General features: G+C 43.3%; 3 protein-coding genes across 5 annotated transcripts in view; all 3 read right to left on the reverse strand.

Moving 5' to 3' along the window:
- Positions 1-1,952, reverse strand: part of cita (citron rho-interacting serine/threonine kinase a) — a 30,649-nt gene extending 28,697 nt beyond the window's left edge. For 2 of the 3 annotated variants that reach the window (XM_058054526.1, XM_058054525.1), the window contains exons 1-4: positions 1,809-1,951; positions 1,514-1,621; positions 1,275-1,416; positions 723-898 (exon numbers count right to left, since the gene is read on the reverse strand). In XM_058054526.1, the coding sequence (XP_057910509.1) occupies positions 723-898; positions 1,275-1,416; positions 1,514-1,621; positions 1,809-1,814 (432 nt within the window). In that variant the 5' untranslated portion in view covers positions 1,815-1,951. Of the gene's footprint in view, positions 1-722; positions 899-1,274; positions 1,417-1,513; positions 1,622-1,808 lie in introns of all 3 variants that reach the window. The other variant, XM_058054524.1, reaches the window with a different exon arrangement.
- Positions 1,953-2,917: 965 nt separating this feature from the next.
- LOC131106620 (beta-crystallin B3-like) lies at positions 2,918-6,114 on the reverse strand. The gene is made up of 7 exons (XM_058055845.1): positions 6,055-6,114; positions 5,139-5,419; positions 4,821-4,911; positions 4,321-4,436; positions 3,839-3,971; positions 3,632-3,774; positions 2,918-3,367 (listed from the first exon to the last, which is right to left on the reverse strand). Exons 1-7 carry the CDS (start codon positions 6,112-6,114, stop codon positions 3,088-3,090), a joined length of 1,104 nt encoding a protein of 367 aa, XP_057911828.1. The 3' UTR covers positions 2,918-3,087.
- tnks1bp1 (tankyrase 1 binding protein 1) lies at positions 5,624-19,864 on the reverse strand. Its single transcript, XM_058055061.1, has 9 exons — positions 19,665-19,864; positions 15,672-16,724; positions 12,540-15,192; positions 8,071-8,168; positions 7,719-7,803; positions 6,813-6,957; positions 6,586-6,704; positions 6,327-6,514; positions 5,624-6,239 (listed from the first exon to the last, which is right to left on the reverse strand). Exons 2-9 carry the CDS (start codon positions 16,715-16,717, stop codon positions 6,167-6,169), a joined length of 4,407 nt encoding a protein of 1,468 aa, XP_057911044.1. The 5' UTR covers positions 16,718-16,724; positions 19,665-19,864; the 3' UTR covers positions 5,624-6,166.
- Between the last annotated feature and the right edge of the window lie 3,757 nt (positions 19,865-23,621).

Genomic DNA, 23,621 nt, shown 5'->3' on the forward strand with positions numbered 1-23,621 from the left:
CAGGACAGGATTATATACTGTAAACGTGTATGCATCAACACCTCCAAATTAACTAAAAGTTTAAATCAAGTTAAAAGACAACGCACACGTCTGATAATCGACTTACCCAACACTAGTCTCTTTAATAGCAGCAGAACATCTGACTGCACTTTAGCTGTGTTACTATGAGCAATGAGGGGTTGCGTTCAAAGACACCATGTGTCATTAAAGTTGAATTCACATTTTTCAGTGTATTTTCTGGGACTACAGAAAGAGGAAGCTACACCAGTCTGTCACCATTACAGAGGCATGGCTTGCCATGATGCATTTATTATGCTAAAGAATTAATTATTGATTTAAATTAATTACTACAATTTTTGACGGCCCTATTTTTTTTTTTTTTACTTGTGTGCATTTTTGCAACAAAATAGTCTGTAATCGAGGAGTCTATATCCATGGATGCAGATATACTATAATGACGCACATTGTACTGGATATATTCCTTACACTTTACCATCCTTATAGCATTCACAATCTCTAATACTACTACGGACATTCTTCAGCACAGCAGTAAAATTTCCTACAAGAATCAAAGTATCATTCAAACAGACTCAGCATCTGTTGTGCAATGATCGTCAGTGGAAAATCACCAACATATATAACGAAATAGCCATCAAGAATGGGAAGAGAGCATGTTCCTCTTGTGAGATATAACATTCAAGGAAAAAAAAACAATTTCTTACATTTTCTTGAGAGCGTAAAATTGTCTTATCCATGATTTTCAAGGCACAAACATCACCAGTGATCTTCTCTCGCACCACCTGGACCTTGCTGAAGCGGCCACGGCCCACCACTGCACGCACCTCAAAGTCATGCAGTCCAGGCTGCAAGGTCTGAAGCTCAGAGACCACATCAGAAACTGTCAAACACAAAGAAAAAACAGGAGATGCATGTATGAAAGCAAAGATGTACAGATTAATCATAACAATGTCAGTGTTTACTATATATTCAACATTGGACCATTGTTTTGGGGTGTCTTTTGTAAATGTATTATGTATTTGTGTGTGATGGTTTGCGAAGGACCCCAGGAAGATTAGTTGCTACGGTGGTCCATTTTAAACAATTAAACAACAACAAATACTGCCCTCATTCAAGAGGGACTGGTGCTGCCAACACTATATATTGAGACCCCTCTTCTGTTTTGTTTCATGAACTTGGAGCATTTCTCTCCTGTAGCAATTGGCAGCATTTATCTTTTGCATCTGTTTTTTTAGCACTGTAACATCAATGCTTACACTTGTTGACGAAGTTGGCCACATGTCGAATCTTCAGGAGTTCTGGTGTTTTGCATTCTTGGTACAGTAGCAGCAGAGATTCCACAAACTCTTCCCGACTCAAAGACCATCCTCCCTGTTGCCCACCCAGGCTAACTCGACCCTAGGGACAAGGAGGGAAAGGGAAGTAATCGCCTACCTTAGTACTTTTGCTGACAAAAGCCATATTGTGTTAGCAAAAGCGCTCGAGCGGATGTTACCTGGAAGAGCTGGTTGAGTCTGGAGCTGCGGATTGTGATAGAGTCCGCTGAGGTCGGCAGCGGTTTCACGCTTCCCTGGTTCACGTATTTGAACTTCAACATTATTTCCTAAAAGGAGACAACATGACCCAGTGACTCTTCTATAGCTAAATGTAAGGTTTTGCTTGATTAACGATCTGGCATTTAAAACAACATGTAAACGCTACAAGTATGCTAGCTCAAGTTTATTGGCGAATGCGTTTGTCTGCTGACCAGCTCGGCAGACGCGACATAAATGTTATTAATTTACACCTACATGCATAAATTCAGAGCGTGGGACAACTCACTCGATTTTCATGCAAATATTCCGCCTTTTCTAATAATTTACAAATACATTTTAAAATGTAAAAAACACCGCTGTCTTCTGGTCGCTCATCGTTTCCGGTCAACTTTCAAATTTTGCGCGTTGCCCGCCCACCTCTTAGAGTGTGCGCCAGAAAAGTGACATGCGATTGGTTAGATTAATGGCGTTGGGTGGTGCCTTTACTTCAAGCCAATGACTGATCGCATGAATAGGTAGGAACTAGGAAGTAAACGGTAGTGGTGTGTGATACGGCTAGATTTGGTAGCGATCCAATACCAAGTAAATACTGGGCCAGTATCGCCGATAGCGATAACGATACTGATGCATCGTCAATCTGAATCAATCTAAATCTGAATTAATTTTGTTTGGTTTGGTTGCCTGTCGCTGCTGAGTCACGTGACAGTAAATCAAACCCAAGAGAGGGAGGGACTAAGACATACAGCCAGGTTGTATCTTGAATAAAACGGGAAACCAACTGAAGCTTAAGTATCGATCTTTTTGCATTGATATCGATCAATAGTAATTCCAACGTTGGGATCGATATATCTATATTTGGATCGATCCGCCCACCACTAGTAAACGGCATTCATACTATCCCTTATATGTTTTTCTTTCGGCTTTACTACCCCTTATATACTCTGTATTCATTTTTCATTATATATTGTTTATTTCAATTTCACTCCTCTACTTACTTTTATGATTAAATGAAGCTATTATTAATTGTTCATCATGTGCTATCTATACCGAATATTGTTTCTGTATGTAAAGTATGCACGTAAATTCATTTACGTGTTTGTATTGTCCTGGTAGCCTAATGGTTCACACTGCTGTTTACACATTGAACACAGGAAGTGAGCAACCTATCAGTAATTGTTGTGACACCTAGAAGGCCTAGGGTTAAATAAGCTTTGCTCCTCCCTACTCCTTTACCAACATATTGAATTGTGTAACTGTAAACATGTGATGTACTTGAATGCAACCCTGCTATGCATGTTTTAAATAAAACAAACAATTACTGCTACCATGAAAGAAGGTATCCAATAACATGCAGATTACCAAAATTGGGGCCAAAACCTTTATTTTTTAGTCACTGATGCATGCTTCATCTTTGTAAATTCCAGTAATCAGTAAAACGGTGGAGGGGGTATGTAGGACAGACCGGGAGCTGGCTGACTGCCTTCAGCTTGTCCCAGGAGCTGTCAGGAGGTGCCGGAGGTGTTTCCTTGTAGGGTTAAGGCTGGGTTTGCGATTTTGGGTTAGGAGAAGGTTTTGGGATGGGAGTGGGGTTAGGAGTAGGATTGGGGTTAGGAGAAGGATTGGGATTGGGATTAGGATTGGGATTAGGTGTAGGAGCAATGAAGCATCCCCTCTTATGCCACTGCATGTCCCGCACACGTCGGACGGACTGGATCTGAGGCGCTGTGGCTCCCCAATCATTCCAGTGCTTAAAGTCTCCATGCTCAAACACATACTGGCGCCCTCTGTAGCCCGGATACATGTAGCCCACCCACCTTAGGAGGCAAAGTACAGAGAGTGTACTGAATAACACCTTGAGAATGAAATGTAATATTACCGTTATAGTGGAACCTCCAAAGTCAATCTCCTCAGTGATGCTGGTTAATAAACCCGTAAGAAATCATTTAAAGTGAATTGTTTTTTTTTTTACAGAAAATGATGGCTGAAGTTTACACTGTAAGTCTTTTGGAGGTTGGGCTGTGAGAGTTTCACTGTACTTGCTTTTTGGATGATTTCAAAGACAGGAGGTTGTATCTTACGTGCCGTTGATGGCCTTAACACTCGCCACACGATCCTGGAAACCATAAGCCCACAGACTGGGAACATCATCGTCAACAATCTCCATCTTCCTTCCTTCAAAGCCTGCATTCTCAAACAGGTGCAGCTTGTGATCGGCATTATCCTGGAGAGAGACACTAGTCGGCACAGGTTCTGCAGAGCTTTTGTTAAAATACATCATCACAGACCACTTTCAGGGGCCTGAAGGAGCTCAGACAGAAGTGACTCTGGCAGTTGGTCCAGGTGCTCCAGCGGGGATACTCCCCCTTCTCCAAAACAAACTTCTCTCCTGCAAAACTTGGATGCTCGAAACCCACCCAACTAAAACAGAAGGCGAAAGCACACACATTAAAAGAGTCCTGCCCTACCTTTTTTTTGCTTTTCAGAGTACATACACGTATAAAATGTTTTTGAAGAATGTTCACAAGATCTCTCACATCACAACTTTAGGAAGTCCATGTATTACAACTTGCTGCTTTTTGCTGATCTGAGCAAGCCGTCCAAGAGGAGAGAAATGCGGTACAGTGGAACCTCCATTTTCAGACTTGGTTGTCCTACTCTATTGCACGTAACAAAGCTACCCATGCATGTGTGACGGCTAAATAACCGGCCATGGGGACAAAGAAAGATGATATTTGTGTTTTTTTTATGAAGATGGAGAGTCACTCACGGTCCAGATTCCACGATGACGGAGCCAACTCTTTGGGTCTTCTCCAACACATCTTTACATTCACCAGACAATTCCACTTTCTTTCCGCGAAAGTTCTCAAACTCAAAAACCGTCAACTAAAAGACAGGAATAGTAAGCATCAATAAGCCTCATTGTGGGAAAATAGCACCAATTGATTGACCTAATCTAATTAGCATTGGTAACACCCCCGACTTCTCCACATCAGGAAAATACATGGCAAGAGTTACGGAAATGTAGAAATGCCAAAATAAAATTTCTAAAAAATGATCGGAGTTGTGGGGTTTTGGTGTTTGGGGGGAGAAGTTGTACCCTGGCCAGAGTAAGATACTGTTGTATTATTGAATGCACAGACGGCAGTCTCTTAACAGCAGACATGTTGGTGGATCAAAGTCCCTATAATGTTGAAGATGGTAGTCATTGAAATCCTATAATGCTATTCAAATGTAGAAACATTTCAAGAAGACTTCAGAAGAGAGTACCTTATATGAGGCTCCAGCTCCTCCTTGGCCCTTCTCTGCAGGGAACTGGTCTGGGGTTCCTTGTTGGTCTGTCATTTTCCTTAGTTTATTGCTGGAACAGAAAATCTCGTTTCAGTTCAATAGTGTGTTAATAGTGTTGAGTAAATTCACACATTTCTATGAAATACACCAACCGGGACCACTTCCCCACTATAATAAGATCCAATAGCTAGGTATTCAGTATGTTTGTTATTGTGCGTGAGTATAGTTTCCAGAATTGTTTGCACTGGCTCGTGCAACAGTACACACAGTTAAGAGTTTGTTTGTTTTTTTGTTTACCTGGATGGCTTGTGTTTCACTGCACCTCGTACAAGCCAAACTCCCAGTCTTTCCTTTTTCTTGTCTTTCTTTTCGGTCTGTCTCAGTGTGAGGGTGTGTGGGTGTGGAGGCCTGGCGAGCAATCGGTGGAGGCCGGTGGGGTATTTATGGTTTATTTCTGGCCACAGCAGCAAAAAGCCTGTTGATGCAGCAAGTCTGTCGTACCCATTGTGTCCATCACACTGCTTCTCAATAGGCTTGCCCTCTCTGTCCCTGGCAAACGCTGCCCGGCTCGGCCCATGCTGCCATCCTCACCATGATCCTATAGTGAGCACACATGCTGCCAGCTAGCCAGCCGACCTGGAGAATGAGCTGAGCTCAGTCTCACTCAGCAGTATGGATCCCATCCGGCGATCTTGCATCCTATCTCTGACAGTGCCTAGCAACTTTATTTCCATATGAGGGTTCTCCTCACAAAAGACAACAACCCACACCAATACATTTCATAGAAAAGATTTTAATGCATTGCAACACATTTCCACTGAAGGAAAGGAGTTGTTGATGGTGGTCTTTTTGTCCATTAGAAAACAAAGGCACTTCATCTCAAGTAGATAAACAGCTTCATACATTGTGGTAGCATAAAAACATTCCTAAATCTCCTGCAAGCCGGTTGACGTGATCACATGCTTTGTGGTATGGCTTTGTACATCATTATAGTGCATTGTACTGTCTTATATTTGCATATGTGTACACGCAAGGTCCATAATGACCTTTAAACATGCACTTGGTATCAAGAAAAAACAATCATGGTGCACAGCCTTGGCAACAAATCATTTACAAGACAAAATGTGTTCAGTGTATTCCACAAATGCCTGAATTTCCTTTTTTGCACATTTCAGTAAATGTACAAAATGGGCACTAAGTGCAAAATGAAGACCTTGGTGAGGTGTCTCTCTGCAGCAACATCTGACATGGAGGGATTCTCTCCTAGCAGCATGGGGGTCGCTATATAGGAGGAAGACATTCCTTTCATGCATACTGCTCAGATACTATTCCCCTTCATATTGACTGATACGCTTCTTCGACTTCAATTCTGTGAGCCACGCCGGAGATGATGTAGCACTGAGAGACACATAGAAACATTTTATGAAAAAAAAAACGGAACTTTTTGCACAGCACAAATTTTCTTGTTTCCTGCGCTGTTCTTACCCTCCATCTGTGCCACCTAAAGGTGGAAGAACTCGTGCGGCTCCAGCAAGATGAGCAGGAAGTCGTGGAGAGTGAGACAGTTGGAAGGCAGCTGATGGCTCCACTACATCATTTGGACCTTCCTTGTCCCCACTGCCCTTCTCCTCTTCAGTCTCTTCTCGTGCTTCTGCTCGCTTTTTCATCTGAGCCTGTGGGAGCATGTACAGTAAAGTAAGGTGCTTTTACAATATGGATGACATGCTACACTCCTTGAACTTACAATGAGGCTTAATGGGCTCACGCCAGGCAACATGGGGGTCTTTCTGTAGGCAGGAGGAGAGGAGACTATCCTTTGTTGAGGCTGCTCTTCATCAGACTCTGACTCCCTTTGCTCTCCATCTGAAATCAGCAAGTGAACATTTCTAGACAGCTTCTACAGCGAGTACATTTACAGAAGATATCCGGCAAATCTGAGCTACATTTATGGAGGTTGAGATTATAGATTACCTGTGGTGTCACAAGACCTCCAGTCCTGAACTTCTACCATAGATGGTGTGGTGCGACTTGAGCGCGATGGACGTGATCGCCTGTGCATCTTGCTAAGAGCCGCCCTGGACCTCTGTGCACTGGTGTTGAGCAGAGGGGTGAAGCTCTGTGCAACAAAACACTTTATGATGTATCAATCAATATATATCAGTATATAAATATACCTCTAAAGTCACAGGAGACTGCAGTGAACCTCACACACCTCAGTTCTTCCCTGACTTTTAGCAAGCTAATTCTGCATAGCAAACCCATCCATCCACTTTTTATGCCGCTTATCCTCACTAGGGTCACGGGCATGCTGGAGCCTATCCCAGTTGTCTTGGGGTGAGAGGCGGGGTCCACCCTGGACTGGTGGCCAGCCAATCCCAGGGCACATATAGACAAACAACCATTCCCACCCACATTCATACCTATGGACAATTTGGAGTCACCAATTAACCTAGCATGTTTTTGGAATGAGGGAAGAAACTGGAGTCCCTGGAGAAAACCCACGCACATGCAAACTCCACAAAGAGATGCCCGAGCGGGGAATGGAACCCAGGTCTCCTCCGTCTGACGAAAAAGATGACAAAAAGAAAGAAAGATACGGAATACGGTGCAAAACCATGCAGCACCAGAAGTCATTATTTATTATTGGTTAGTTTCACAACCAGTCCAGGGTGTACCCCGCCTCTCGCCCAGAGACAGCTGGGATAGGCTCCAACATACCTGCAACCCGAGTGAGGGTCGCAGTTATGCGACGCCCTGGGCTATACAGTCGATGATGCTAACGTGTGTAGCCCAACTTTGCCAAATTGCCATCATCAGGTAACAACAATCATAACAAATGAGAGTGTGTGTGGGTTTACGTGAAAAGTCATGACCAACCTCAGGGAAAGGAGACAGCACTGGTTCTGTCGTATCAGCCTCTTCATGTGAGACCTCAGGAAGCCCGTCAGTGAAAGACTTTGGACTTGAATGAAAAACAGTGCAATCACAAAGGAGTGGGAAATATCAAACTATTGTTGCTCACTCCTGACAGTGACACTTCTGATTACCTGTGTTGTGCACTGTCAACCACTAGAGGGCAAAGGTAGTTCAAAATAGAAATGGAGGTGGTAAAATGTCTTTTTTGTGTTCATGGGTTCTGCTTCACAACCAAATATCTCAACTTTGGGTGAAATTAGGTTACATACACACTGAAATCTGTATATTGTAAAAGGCAACAAGTTTATCCTACCGGTCAGTTCTAGATCTCCATTCATAGGCTGCACGTGGCCTGTCAGATTCATAGTCTGCCAAAGCAGCAGTAGCTTCACCATAACTGTGGACAGGATCCTAAGGGATAGGAAGAAAGATTTGGATACAGTTTTTAATACAAGAATCCCACAATGCAGCTAAAGATGGAGGAGAAGCAGAGATCACTGACTAGACAGGCATGCATCATTTAATGACTTGCTCACAGTGGCTGGGGTGTGCACTTGCACATGTGCACACTCCAATATAGAACCACATACCCCTGCCTGCAGATTGCCAAATTGTTGCCACGCCTAAATGCTGGAATGTATGTGCACACATGCCAAATAAAAGCAACCTGTCACGGGGCACATCTCTCTGCTTTGTTGTCTGATACGGTCACTTGGATACAGAGGAAAACGTTTGTAAACACCACTTGGCTTTGTGTGATGACTCATGGGCTTCTTCTAATTACTTATTACACAATGGCAGCGCATTAATCTGGTCACATCGGCTGCATAAATTAGCAGCTTTGTATTGATTATTCCACAGGCAGATGACCTTTAGGCTAGTGGATGACCTTTAGGCTAGTACTTTATGATGTATCAATCAATATATATATATATCATATATCAATATATATCAGTATATAAATATACCTCTAAAGTCACAGGAGACTGCAGTGAACCTCACACACCTCAGTTCTTCCCTGACTTTTAGCAAGCTAATTCTGCATAGCAAACCCATCCATCCATTTTTTATGCCGCTTATCCTCACTCTAAAGTCACAGGATTCACATCCAAATATCACAGCTTTGATTTTAGCATCATGGGTCTCCCATCGCACTTTCTTTATGCCCGCTGAGAGCAAGATGCTACCATTTCATCCAGACATATTAACTCACTTAAATGAAAACTGCCCATCCATGCAGTTGAGGCAGCTAACCTTGCACATAATGGGACACACCAATTCCACCTCTACAGCACCCTTAAAATAATAAAAAAAAACTCAAAAAAACAACAACAATGTTCAATTTGCATAACATGACCTGCATATCAATCAAGCTACAGCGACATTATTTTGTAGAAGCTAACACCGAAAAACTACTTTTCAGGTGTAGTGACACAGTGCCTCACTCACGACAACTCATGCCACCATGAGTTGCTGTATGCTGCCATGAGTAGTGATGGGTGATACCACTGATTTATTTTCCGATTCGATAGTGAGTAAAATTCACCCTGGTATTGATACTTTGTGCAAATGGCATAAATGCAAAGTGGTGTCATAAAACCTGACTCTTTTTCTTTAAAGGGATATTTCAGATCACTGATGATGGGGATGTCATACAACTTTATGTCAAAAAATCCAAACTATCCCTTTAAGCCCCCTAGGAGGGGACAAATCCAGGGACAACCTGGGAGGTTAAAATGACAAGACACAGAAACCTAATGCAAGGAGCTAGAACAACAAGCATTAAACAAAAATGGGCTGTGTAGACATAAAATGCCATAGTAGGATGACGCTTTGTTAATGACCTCTGCTTTATCTATGACAAACATGGAACCACAGTGAGGGAAGGGGGCATGCATGTACCTGATAACACGCTGCATTTGGAAGACCTTATCCGATAACCATGTCTTTCATGAAACAGACTACCACTGCTCTATTCTGCTCTATGTTCTATTCAAGGATCCTTCATGAGAGGGTTTTTCCTTCCTCGGTGCTTGCTCATGTTGGGTTAAGTTGGCATGAAGAACATTGTTCTTGACCTGCACCGAGACTTACGCATGGCACAGTAACAAAAGCACTTCTTACAGAGCAGGTTTCCGTGGACTTCTTTTGCAGAGTTTGTCGACTTCTGATGGAAAAGCAATGCAGCGATCGCCTGCTGTGGCGGGCAAAACTATGAAGAGGCATAATGGCTCTCGGTAGCCTTCCTTTGCGGTTTCCATTTTCCACTTCCTTGTTGCGTTTGACCTGCTTTTCCTCTGCGGTGCCCTGGACGAGCCCGAGAACCTCCCGAAAGGAGCGGCGTATGCCATCCGCCCAGCCAGACACTTCACGCTGAGCAGCTGACACTTTCCCTCCCAAGTACTGCATGTATGGAGACCTCAGAAAGGTAGCTTTTCTGATACTAGGGAAATGGAGAGGTGACGAGATGGAGTGGTCCACTGCAGGGGTTACATCGTCTCCCAAAGAATCTCATCTAAGGATCATCATGGCAAAAAAGTCAATGAAAACCTCCTTCTGTCTCTGAAGTAAAAAGGCTTTTATGAGTGTATCTACTGGTGATGCCTTGCTTGCATATCACACATCATATCCTTTAAGAAAACAGTGGTTCCAGTCCGAGTCGAGTCATCCTTTTATCTCCTCTGGACTGTGGATAATTTGGAGTTAAGGGCATACCTGAAGTCTGTGCTTTGCAATGGAAAAATCCCCAAAAGTAAGCCAAATATCTCAGACAGAGCTTGTTTAATGCAGGTTACTCAATGAAGAAGCAGGCAGCATCTTTATCAGGAATCCTCTTGGAATGTAATAGTTTGACAGGAGCGCTGGCTCTCCATGGTCAAAGGACATGCAAACTTTCCTGTCCACGGATAAGCCCATCCTTTTTTTATGTGTTGTGAGTGCGGAGGGAGAAAGGCAAGCTCTCATAAGCAGAGTGGAGAGAAGGCTTGGAGAGACGGCAAGACAGCACAAAAGCCCCATGTTTGGTCATTCTGACATGCTAGCCTTTTGACCAGATCCAAATGAGGACAAGATGACCACATAATACCTTGGTGCCTTGACACTGGCCTGTCTGTCATTTGCGCAAAGGGCCTGTAAAAGCATGCTTGGTTGACTGCACAGCTCGTGTTTGCCCGCGTATTTGCATTTTACTCATTCAAGCATGTCAGGTTCAATACACACATAATATTTGTCCATATGCTATACATCTTATCACTTGTCATTTGATAAGCAATCATGTTGCTTTATGCTAGAAAAGACAAGTGCCTTAGGGAGGTTTCAACTGCAGCATTGCCACCTGGTGGTGAAAGCATGGCTGTACAGTATAGTCAAGGCCAGCAACACCGACAAAACACTGTAAAGGTGAAATATAAAGGTTTCCAAAGAAGAAGCTTTCATGCCCCATTTTTTGCTCTAAGTGAAAGCAGTCATATTATGTGCTGTGCCATCTGACAGCTCATCATGTATGTAGGTTTGAGGTTATTTGCTAAAGCGTAAAGAGTATCACAATGATGCACATACACACACACACACACACACACACACACACACAACATAACCACAGAGCTCAGTGGTTTCGCTGCAAAAATGATGCATGTTCAAACAAGAAGGTGATCTAATCTGTTTCAGCTTGCTGTTCACTCTCAATACAGTAGCTGTGATTTGTTTGTGATTTGTTGTCCTTTACTGAGTCTTAATCATTTTAACCTATGCCGTACCCAAAACAAATCAAGAATCACAACCCAGTTATCAGATCAAAATGCACAATCAATGACTCCACCAAGCAAGACCTCAGAGAATATAAGTCCACTGTCAGTAACACTGCGGCAAGGTACAGTCGGAAAAATAGTCCCATTTTTTCATAATAATGAAATAGTCTTTAATATGTGATCTTTCACCCTGTAAAAGTTGTGGAATTGATGTTTCTTGCATGTATTTTCTTACAGGTAATTTGTACTGTCAAACATTTGGAGCATTTCTTGAAATGCTGGCTTTTCAACTGTGTTAAAGAGCAGCATTTCCTTTGTGCTGTACCTTTCTGTGAATGCACACCCTTTTTGTGATGTTCCGTTTGTATTCACTGTGCCAATCAAACGTTCAAAGGCTCTGAACCACTGTAGCGTGAACCCTCTTCCTGTCTGTTTGGAGGCGGAAGATGAGGTATACACACGCATGCATATGGCAATACAGGGAGGCCAGAAAAATTATCCAGTTCATTTTAATTGATTGTGTAATTCATTCATTCATTTATCGTAGGACATTTTTCTTCTGAATGACAAATCTTATCGTGTTTTAATCTTGCAAGATGTTGTCACAAACTTTAACCTTAGTAGATCGCAATACAGTTGGCTCTGCAGCATATGTTTGTGTAGGTGTAGGTGTAGGTGCTGCTCTGCTCATTCATTAAGTAGCCATTCTGTTGACTCGTCATTTAAATGCTATGTTGCTTGTACCACAACAGAGCATAATCTGCTAAACAAAAATACAGTCGTTACTGAGGAACTAATGACTAAGACTCATACATTTGAAGTAGTTAATGAGAAACTAAGGAAGAACTAATGAGGGGAAGTTAGAGTTACGGTTAGGTGGCTGTATTGACCATCTAGATATAACAATCGATTGATCTATTGTTATTTTTAATGGGATGGGAGTATCTCTATCCAAATGTTCTGAACTCCTCTTTCCTTGCCAGTAAATATAAGGTGCATGTTTAAAAGAGGTACATATAAAGGTAATAGACTTTACCTCATGTATGTGATCTTTGCCTCTTCTCACCCACTCTTTCTCGGCATTATCTTGCTCTTGAACTTTTTGATCTTCCTCCACCTGAGGCTCTTCCTCCTGTTCCAGCCGCCCCTCTTCCTCTTTCAGCTCATGGCTTCTCCAGACTGAATCTTGCTCAAAGCCTTCACGTGTCCTCACTCTCTCTCGTGGTTCTATTTCCAGACGGTCAACATCAATGGGTATCTGCTTTTCCTCCACCGCGTCCCGTGTGCTCAAAGTGACAATAGATGGTGAGCCCCATCTCTTTGGCTTCACCGAATAATCATCAAAATTACCAACATCCACCCGAGGATTAGGCTCACTGACCGAAAAGTCATCGTAAACGCTCCCAGTTCGTGCGAAGTGACTGCGTGCAGTTTGAGGTGAGCCTCCAGAGTTAAAGCTCATTAGAGATGGCTCCGCCTCACCAACCGGGCTCTTGTTTCGCTTACCGGGGAACCTAAGTTCTTCCCTTTTTCGCTCAGCCTCCATCCTAAGCTTCTCTACCATTTCATGTGCCTGCTTCCTCATCAGTTCATCTTGCCTTCTTCTCTCTTCTTCTCTACTTGCCTCCTCTCTCTGTCTCTCCATTTCTTCCTTCTGTTGCTGCACTTTCATCTCCATTTCCTTTTGCTCCCTTCTCTGTCTTTCCTCATCTAACTTCTTCAGCCTCATTCTTCCTTTCTCCAACTCCTCCCTTCTTCTCTCCTCTTCCCTTAACCTTTCTCTTTGCCATTCCTCACGTTTCTGCTTCTCCTCTTCTTCCATCATCAGCCTCATTCTTTCCTTCTCCTCCTCCCTCAGTCTTTCTCTCTCCAGTTCCTCCCTTCGCCGGCTCTCCTCTTCTTCCATCCTCAGCCTCATTCTTTCTTTCTCCTTTCTCCTTCTCTCCTCTTCCCTAAGCCTTTCCTTCTCCTGTTCCTCTCTTCTGCACCTCGCCTCTTCTTCTACTCTCAATCTCATCCTTTCTTTCTCTTCTTCCCTCAGCCTTTCTCTCTCCAGTTCCTCCCTTCTCCACCTCTCCTCTTCCTCCCTCTTCAGCCTTAATCTTGCTTTCTCCTCCTCCCTCCTTCTCATCTCTTCCCTCAGCATTTCTCTCTCCAGTTCCTCCCTTCTCTGTCTCTCCTCTTCTTCCATCTCCAACCTCATTCTTTCTTTCTCTTCCTCTCGCCTTCTCTCCTCCTTCAACCTTTCTCGATCTAGCTCCTCCCTTCTCTGCCTCATCCTTTCCCTCTCTTCCTCTTCCCTCCTTCTCTCGTCTTCCCTCAGCCTTTCCCTCTCCAGTTCCTCCCTTCTCCTCCTCTCCTCTTCTTCCATCTTCAGCCTCATTCTTTCCCTCTCCTGTTCCACCCTCCTTCTCTCCTCTTCCCTCAGCCTTTCCCTCTCCAGTTCCTCCCTTCTCCTCCTCTCCTCTTCTTCCATTTTCAGTCTCATTATTTCCCTCTCCTGCTCCTCCCTCCTTCTCTCCTCTTGCCTCAACCTTTCCCTCTCCAGTTCCTCCCTTTTCCTGCTCTCCTCTCCTTCCATCTTCAGCCTCATTCTTTCTTTCTCATCCTCCCTCCTTCTCTCCTCCTCCCTCAGCCTTTCCCTCTCCAGTTCCTCCCTTCTCCTCCTCCTCTCCTCTTCTTCCATCTTCAGCCTCATTCGTTCCCTCTCCTGCTCCTCCCTCCTTCTCTCCTCTTCCCTCAGCCTTTCTCTCTCCAGTTCCTCCCTTCTCCTCTTCTCTTCTTCCATTTTCAGCCTCATTCGTTCTCTCTCCTGCGCCTCCCTCCTTCTCTCCTCTTCCCTCAGCCTTTCCCTCTCCAGTTCCTCCCTTCTCCTTCTCTCTTCTTCTTCTTCTATCTTTAACCTCATTCTTTCTTTCTCCTCCTCTTCCCTTCTTTTTTCCTCCTTCCTCAGCCTCTCGCTCTCCAGTTCCTCCTTTATCCGTCTCTCCCCTTGCTCTTTCTTAAGGCTCAACCCTTTTTCCTCCTCTGCCCTCTTCCTCTCCGCTTCTACCTGTCTCGCCCTTTCCCGTTCCTCCCTTCTACGCCACTCCTCTTCTTCCTTCTTCCGCCTCAATTTTTCTTTCTCCTTCTCCACCTCTCTCCTCATCTCCTCTTCTTTTATCCGCTTGACTTCTTTCTCTTCCTCCTGTTTTCTCTCCTCCTCTTCTAACTTGAGTCTTTCCTTTTCACTTTCCTCTGCTTTTAGCTTTTTTCCAAATTCCCGTTGTTTGAGTTGCTCCACATCAATGTTCTCCTCATCGTTTTTCTGTGGAGTTTCTACTGGTCTGGATCCTGACACAAGCACACTCCCTTCAGATTGACTGACGTCCTCATCTGATTTGCTTTCCGGTTCTGACCCCGCTGGAAGAGGAGGTTCTCCATCATCTCTCTCCATGGAGTCAAACTGAACAAACCGTCTTTCAACACCATCAGATGAGGAGGCCTCATCAGCAGGCGCCAAAGGGTGGGTATCATCTTCCTCTGATGTCTTCTGCTCCGACTCCTCAGATGTATAGAGTTGCTTTGTTGGTTGTTCAGTTGCATCAGAGAGAGCCACAGATTGTGTTGACTGGGTCCTTGGTCCAGGATGATCAACAGGTAGCAGTTTGGGAGTCTTTTCTGGTGTTGGTGCAGTTGCGGGTCTTTGGCTGTGGAGGAAAATTAAATGAAGTCAAATGAGTCATTGCCAAAACAGGCATACCTGCACTTGTACAGTCACGTAGTGTTTGAGAGTTTATGTTTTTAAATGACTTGTAAAAAAGGAGCCTGTTTGGTGACTAAATTTGGGAGTGGCAACTGAGGATGGTGCGTATCTTCAAGACAACATCTCCGAACAGCAATGGGACAAAATGCCTTGTTTAGGCAATATTAAGCAAACAAAGCAAAGGGCCGACATATGAGCCATGTGGGACCCCAGAAGGGAGGGGTGCGGATGAGGACAAAACAAAGCACCAAGTCTCGCACAGAAGCTTTCGTGTGGCAGGTACGACGATGATGCTTATCAAAAAAGGGCTCCAAAAAAGATCACAGGCTAACGACCAATTGACTGAAATGACTGAAATGAACAGTTGTGCCCACCACTAATGCATGGAACACTGCTATCACAGAGGAAAGGAAGCGCACTGACCTATTAGAATGAGTTTGGTTTCCATCCTGTGACTTCTTGTCAGTCGGATCCTCTAAACACGTCTCCAGGGTCCAGTTTTTGATCCGTTCCTTGACACCAGTTGTTTCCTTGACAAACTCGGGCTGCCCTCTCTTAGCGGTAACCTCTGGCTTTGACGCCGAGTCAAAGAGAAGACTGATTCTGCGTTTGATGCTACCACCATGGGAGTCTTGAGTCAGTCCCCCTTCTTTATATTCTGTGGTGGTTGGCTCTGGCACTTTTGGTTGGCTGGGATGATCTTTTTCTTTGTTCACTGGTATGGTTGACTCAGGCACTTTTGTTTTTGGTTGTTTGTCAGGATCTTTTTCTTTGTTCACTGGAATAGTTGGCTCAGGCATTTTTGTTTTTGGCTGGTTGTCATGATCTTTTTCTTTGTGCACTGATATGGTTGGCTCAGGCACTTTCGTTTTGGACTGGTTAGCATGATCTTTTACTTTGGTTAGTGATGTGGTTCTGTTGTGTTCAGGAGGCTGAGGGCTACCACCGGAATTAAACTTGGAGGTTAGCTCTACGGACAAACGTTTCCTGGTTCCACCCCACTGGAATGTTTCATTGGTTTTCGAGGAATCATTGCTCTGTGTTTCTTCTGCCTTTTTGACAGTGGTCACTTGAGTCTTGACTTCCTTCTTTGTGGCATTTGGGTCCCTATTAGTTACGATCTGTGTTTCTGATTTGTGGTTTGTTTTGGTAACATCTTTCTTGACTGGAACAGGTTTTGATTCATCCTTGGATGGTTTTGTTGGAACACTGGTAGACTTTTCTTGCCGTGGTTTTGTAGCCGGGCTGGTCAAAGTTGGTGTGGGGACAGTTGGAGCTGCTGGCTTTCCAGCTTGGGATGTTGCTGTTCCCTTGAAGGACACACTAACAGCCTTTGGGGAATGTATGGAGCGAACGGTGGTGTTCTGTACCGAGAATGGCTTGGGAGCAAGTCGAGGTTTGGGAGGCAGAACCGGTTTGGAGTTTGAGACGTTTATAACTTGTGAAGTTTCAACTGAACTCTGCATCATCAGATATCTGAAATAAAGTGACAACAGGGAGAAGTTCAATTACAGGAGAATGCATATTTATAATAAAGATGGATTGTCTTACTTGACAAAGGGTAGGTCAGTTGTGTGGTTACAACGCAGGCTGAATGAGTCTGGTCTGTCCACATTTTTTTGAAAGGCACTATCATGCTTATGTTTTGTTTTTATGGACGGCATTTATCTGTTTGTTTGCGTTCAAAATAACTAGAGAGGTTCTGAATGCATTTGGATGAAATTTTCAGGAATGGTCGGGAATGGGATATGAAGAACTGATTAAATTTTGAGGGTGATCAGGATCACCGTCTGGTTCCAAGAATTTTTGAAAGGACTCTTTAACATTGCGAGATGCAACCATTTTTGCCATTCGTGCAAATAACGCCACAAAAATCACAGAATCACAATATGGGGGCAACTATGGCACTTGGCAGAAGTCTGCACTCTCCAAGTGCTTTTCTAGTTGAAGTATGTGGCAACCCTTTTCTGCCACAGCTGTCACAGCTTTACCACTTGGACAAGCTAAATCATTGTTGCATTGCAAAATCTTACATCTTGCTTCGATTCCACTTGTTGCTGATTTGATGATTTGAGTGCGCAGTTTCAAAAAGAGAAACATTCAGAATCAATTTTATTAATATTCCAGCGAGATACTGCAATCATATGAACTAAATGACATTATCAAGAAGAGCATAACTGTGTAACAATAGCCCAAAGATCATTATGTTGTACTGAGAATATTGCACATGAATTTACGTCTGCAATGGTGTACCTTTTCTTCTGTATAGTCTTTATACCGCAAACTAGTTGGACCTGAATGACAGTACACGTTGATGCCAAATGTGTCATCCATTGTAGGGAATCTGAATCTGAACTGATTCCCTTTAAATAAGAGATGACTCCCCAATTTGTTATTTCATTTTACTTTTTGATCAGGATGCCATATGACCAATCACATATGAGGATATAGATTCATACTGTGGTGAATGTGGAGAGAATCTCCTCAAAAACATGGCAGATACTCTCTGGACGGAGGAATCAGACCATCCAAGCTCAGGCATCAAACCTTTCTTAATGGAACGATAGGCAGGAGCTCCTCTCGCTGCCGAGAGGGCTCCAACATTTGAGAATACTGCTCGCGTTACATTCCGCCTCTTCCTGTTTTGAATACGCCAACATAACACACACATGCTCACTAGTCATGCTGTTGTCAGCTGATGATAGCAGTATGGAAAAGTATAAACAGCATGACTGGAAATTGTGTGTGTGTATGCGCACATCATGAATATGTACGTATGTGAAGACCAACAGCCTTGCGTGACAGCAATAACCGTTATTTTATTTGGGCTGAACAATCATTTTTACACAGTTTCATTCCTAATTGACAGCTGGGAGATGCTCCAGCATACCCCACAACCCTGAAATACAAAGCTAGAAATCACACCAAGAACTGTGTGGGAGCCAAATTTCCCATCGCTAGTCCCAAGCAGTGAAACTCATTTATGACCTTTTTGTTTCAAGATGTCAGGACTCCCCAACTTCTTCTTCTTTCTCTTTGGGCTTTTCCATTCAGGGGTCGCCACAGCAAATCAATCTCCTCCATCCAACCCTGTCTTCTGCATCTGTCTCTCTCACACCAACTACCATCATGTCTCCCTTCACTACATCCATAAAGCTCCTCTTTGGTCTTCCTCTACGCCTCCTACCTGGCAGCTCTAAGCGCAGCATCCTTCTACCAATATATTCACTATCTCTCTTCTGGACATGTCCCAACCATCTCAGTCTGGCATTTCTGACTTTATCTCCAAGGCCTCTAACATGTAATGTCCCTCTGATGTACTCCTTCCTGATCCTATCCACCCTGGTCACTCCCAATAATAGGAGGAATCAGACCATCCAAGCTCAGGCATCAAACTTTTCTTAAGGGAACTATATGTAGCGAGTTCCTCCAGCTGCCGAGAGGGCTACGAGGACTCCCCTACTAACAACATATTTTTATTATCAGAACTGACAACATTGTTTCCATTTGCCATTCTGTAAATATATTACTACTCTTGAGTTTCTAGATTATGGGTTCAAGCTACATTTAAAAATACATGTCAATTCATGTTACAATGAATTCAATTCCAGAGTCATGGAAACATCTTGGCCAATAACAGGCATCCTCAGGTGTGATGCTGTGTTTACATACTGAGTGAAAAGTGGTCTTTTCAAATGTGGCACAGCAAATTCCCCAGGCATTGTAGACAGCATCTGGTTTGACCTGTCAGTCTTTTGCAACAACTTGTCTCTCCCCGCCCAAACATTTGGAAAGTGTGTCTGCGTGCAGCACACAATAACACAATATGGCTGCTTTGCCTAGACAGTAACTCGCCTTGATTACACTTGAAATGTTCACATCAAGGTGGGGTCTTTTTGGGGGGGTGGGATTGTACAACACCTGAAGATGCCGCCCCAAAAGCGTGAGAAACAAACGCTGTCTGGCAGGTAAAGCTGCACCTGACAGGTGGTCATTCTGGTTGTGTATTCAAGACACGTTGTGCTTATCCGTGGAGCAGAGGAAATAGTTATGAGAGCAACGTTTGCCTTATTGACCTTTCAGGACCTTTGCCTTGGGAGTTACTTGTTTCACTGATGTCCGCAAATCATGCAGAAATCATAGTTTAGAAGCTCAAGTCACTTTAAAAGGCCACAATAGTACATTTGGTGTTATAGAATGAGCTAGTTTACAAGCTGGTTAATAAGTTACGAATAAGCACAAAAAGGAACTCCAGGTCATTGAACTCAAAGTGGCACCTTTCATTAAAGTGTGTAACTTTAAAAAAAGCCTATTAAGCATACTGTACATGTAAGAGCGCTGACAAATAAGCAGCACAAATAAAAGTAAGTACAGTTCACCTGCTCTGTAAAGACGTATGATGGACTTTGTGTTTACCTTGTGTCTTCACGCAGTCATACGGATAGAGAAAAATAAAGGAAGAGGTTAAAAAAATGGAAAAATGATGCGCTACCACCACCGTGTCGCCTGTTAATCGGTGTGTTTTTTCCTCATTCCCACAAAAGAGGCGTCACACTGCGTGTACACTTCTCACACTCTTCCTCAACCCACGACGCCCCAGGGAGTCAAGGTACAAGTTATGATGACGCACAATCACACCGGAAGTGTACAGGTACTTCAAAGTAAAACACTCAGATTGCATTTCCACTAAGGCAGAGGTAGGGAACCTATGGCTCGGGAGCCAGGTAGGGCTCTTTTGATGACTGTATCTGGCTCTCAAGCATTTCTTACCCCAATAAAAATGTATTTTTGCTAACATTTTAAAGTAAACCATCACAGAAATGACTGTTAAAAATAATATTCAAAATCAACAACTTTCTTATGCATTTTAATCCATCCATCTATTTTCTACTGCAATACGGCCGACAATATCTATCTTTCCTGATTATATTTTCCAGGTCAAACACCAAAACTCGATTATTACTGGGTAATGCGGTAGTCTACCTCGGTCATTGAGATGTCAACATGTAAATATAAACTTTTCTCCTTTAGTCAAATAGTCACCTAACTAAAGCTGCAGAACCAAGCCTTCTGGCAAAGATGGCCAAAAGAATGAAATATACTGAGTACGGTGCAAAACTATGCAGCAGCAGAAGTTGCATTAATGGCAACAAGTATTTGATTTATTATTAGACACTGCGCTGCTCACGAAAGTGTGCTGGCCACACCCCATTGGCGTGGGGTAGTGTGCCTGGTCTACATAATTGGAGCCCATTATATCTAAAACTGTTGGTCTTACATAAAAATGCACACATTTTATTGCATTCAATGTTTAAAAAATGTATATGGCTCTCACAGATACACATTTTAAAACATCTGGCCTTCATGGCTCTCGTAGCCAAAAAGGTTCCCGACCCCTGCACTAAGGCATGGTTTGGTTGCATTACAGTAGGAGAGGTGGTTAACAGAAATGTTGGATATTTTAGTTCGCTTATGTCATCTCACAACTACACTTTATGCACTCTATATACATATAATCATCCTTGCAGCAAAGCATTAACAATTAATAATTAATAATTAACATTGCAGCTAATTAAATCATGTTCACAGATGAACTCAATATATGAGCAATCATTTGAAAGAAAATAACAACGTGGGTTGATTATTTAAAAAGCAAAAAGGTGACAAAGATCACACAGACACTTAAGGAAGGAAATTCCCCCAGGACATTAACGTAATTAGGCATCAAGGTAGCCAAAGAGCTGCAATCAATAAAGAAACCTGCAAAGGTGACATCTTGGAGGGCCTCATCGCAAGACAGTAAGAGGGTGTATCCCATGAAATGGACAAAGGAGGCAAAAGTTTAGTTTGAAAATCCTTACCGGCTGTTTTTTGCTCTTTTTTTTCCCTCCATCGAGCTAGACGGCAATGCTCTGCCTTGTGGACCTGATGAACCGGTTCTGTTTGAAGGTGCACCTCCACTCAGGAGAAAGGGAATAGATCCGTGCAGGCCTCAGTAGCGCTACATGTGGACTGCTCTGCAGGCGACCTGGGGCATCTTGACAACAGAAAGACTCATTTGCATGGCACAAATGGCCGTCCCAATGTTCATTGTCCTTGTGTACATAGAACAGCTGCAGTTAAACAAATTAAAATCAAATGACCTCACAGAAAATAGAAAGAATATATGAAATATATTGATAATGTGCGGGGGTAGAACTGCACTGCATTATATTGGATTGGATTTCCTATACTTGTGTTTGTTTTTACTGTATTTTAGATGTGTGACAATTGGATTGTACCTTTCATAGCCTCGTTTTAGTGAAGTATACCTCTAAAGTCTGACTATCTCAGGCACCGGAAGTCGTACAGAGGACAAGGAACTGCTGATTATGATGCGGGTGAGGGAGGATGTCAATTAAGGGCCTCAATTCTTCTATTTCTTCTCCTTAAAAATACTTTTATGCAACTCTTGGCTATGTTATCTGTATCATGTGTCATTTGTGTGCTTTCAACATATACTTGTTAGTCCAAAATACAGTACACTTCAAAAAACCGTTTGTGTGTTTTCGAAGTGGCCACAGGAGGGCGATAGAGGCTGATATCATCTATAGCGTGTTATAGTGTGTAAAATCATTGTGAAACACGACGTCACATCCGCGCTGTAACTTCCTGTTTGCACTTCCTGGTTTCGTCCCGAAAATGGCGCCGACGATCCCAAATACGGTGTGTCAATCTGTTGGCAGCCAAGCTGAAGTATTCTAGAGGGAATGCCGTCTACTGTTTGTAAAACTAATAGACGTGATTGTTGAAACTTTTTATTGAAAATGCTTGAGAATATATTACTTGTGTATTGCTTAATTTTTTGAAGTTTTCAACGCTGTTGCAGGCATGTGTTTGGCCAGCTATGTGGGGCGGGTTGAGCGTGAACCAGGAAGTGCGGGGATCTCGTGTGCGCGCGCGCTGTTCTCTCGTTGCTGCGTAGTCGAAAAAGACCGTCTTTCTTTCTCTGACAAGTCAGGCCGCCCCTTACCAGGGTTTGGGGCTGAAAATACTGACAGTTAACACCGCCACGACCGTGAAGAAGTGCCGAAGTAAACGGTTTGTCTTGCAACAGCATTGTTTTCATTGACGCCAATTTCATTTGGTATGGAGTCGGCGTTCCAACACCCTGACGGAGAACACCGGAGTTGCCATTTAACTCTGACGCCGCACAAGCAATGCTACAAGGTCAGTATTTAAAGTTTCAAGTCACGTTGAAGCACGAATGGTGGCGTTTCGCTCCGACAGTAGGACAATATACAGTATATAAACGATGTCGAAGTTGACGAGCTGAAGCCGAGGTCGCCATTTTGTGGACATAATTGGCGCGCAGAATGCTCGAAATGACGGAAGCAATTGTTTCAACCGGTTCATTTGCAATCCATAACATAATTCGAACGACTTTGGGACAAATGTACACCGACATTTTAAAAGTATGGTTCTCTACGCTCGTCATAGTCAATGACAACTGAAGCTAAAAGTGGTTTATTTAGAAATATTTCGGTTGACGTGAAAATCCCTTGATGTCCTGGTTACGTCGCGTGCATGGCGTGTTAAGTTCGTGTCGGAACCTGTTGCCATCAGAGGCGAGGCATCTGTTAGGTGAGTGTAAGCCGCTGATTTTATCTTTGAGCATCATTGTGACAACGGAAGAGAAAACACACTCATAACCCTTCTCCCTTATTCGGTTTATTTTAATGGCGACTAAAAAACTTACTTCTGAGCACCGCATCATTACAATAACCAAGCTCCGAACCTGGGGAGCCTTCTCCATCGCTGCCCCCACCCTCTGGAACTCTTTGCCCCATTGACTCCGTGCTTGCCCTGACCTTCCCACCTTCAAAAAACAACTCAAAACCCACCTCTTTAAATCTGTTTTTAATGTCTAACTTTTTTATATCTGACTGCTGCGCCCCGCCCCGCTTTTACTCATGTTTTAACTGTGTATTAACCAATGAATGTTGTATTTTGGTGTGTCTTCTGTTCTGTTTACTTACTTTATTCAACTCCATTCTTCTGTAAAGTGTGTTTGAGTATTTTGAAAAGCGCTATACAAATAAAATGTATTATTATTATTATAAGTATTCAATGCAGGAATGAATTTTATAAAACAGTATTTCATTACAGCAAAGGAATAGCAGCTAATCTTACAACTTCTGTTACAGATGAAAAGCCGCTTGTCGCTTAACAGCCCGTGGGATCCCTCTGCATCCATCTCAACATGAGCTCCAAATGGGAGCGTCATCTGATGCCATAGGTTCTCCAGTGGACAGTTTCACCTATTGCACGCACAAGACGGCATTTTCTGGAGCTTCAACCTTTTGCGTCCATCAGCAGTCTGTCGGCCCCCGT

Source organism: Doryrhamphus excisus, chromosome 18, assembly GCF_030265055.1.
Source record: "Doryrhamphus excisus isolate RoL2022-K1 chromosome 18, RoL_Dexc_1.0, whole genome shotgun sequence".
Lineage (NCBI taxonomy): Eukaryota > Metazoa > Chordata > Actinopteri > Syngnathiformes > Syngnathidae > Doryrhamphus > Doryrhamphus excisus.

Bases quoted from the DNA above. Each gene is read 5' to 3' on its own strand.
- LOC131106620 (XM_058055845.1), bottom strand. From the start codon at position 6,114: ATGCTGCTAGGAGAGAATCCCTCCATGTCAGATGTTGCTGCAGAGAGA. The intron at 5,420-6,054 runs GTCTTCATTTTG...TGAGGATGGCAG, and splicing joins CAGAGAGACACCTCACCAAG to CATGGGCCGAGCCGGGCAGC. The intron at 3,775-3,838 runs GTCTGTGATGAT...GTCTCTCTCCAG, and splicing joins CCTTCAGGCCCCTGAAAGTG to GATAATGCCGATCACAAGCT.
- tnks1bp1 (XM_058055061.1), bottom strand. From the start codon at position 16,717: ATGATGCAGAGTTCAGTTGAAACTTCACAAGTTATAAACGTCTCAAAC. The intron at 15,193-15,671 runs GTCAGTGCGCTT...TTTCCTCCACAG, and splicing joins AACCAAACTCATTCTAATAG to CCAAAGACCCGCAACTGCAC. The intron at 6,240-6,326 runs GTAAGAACAGCG...TGTGTCTCTCAG, and splicing joins TTAGGTGGCACAGATGGAGG to TGCTACATCATCTCCGGCGT.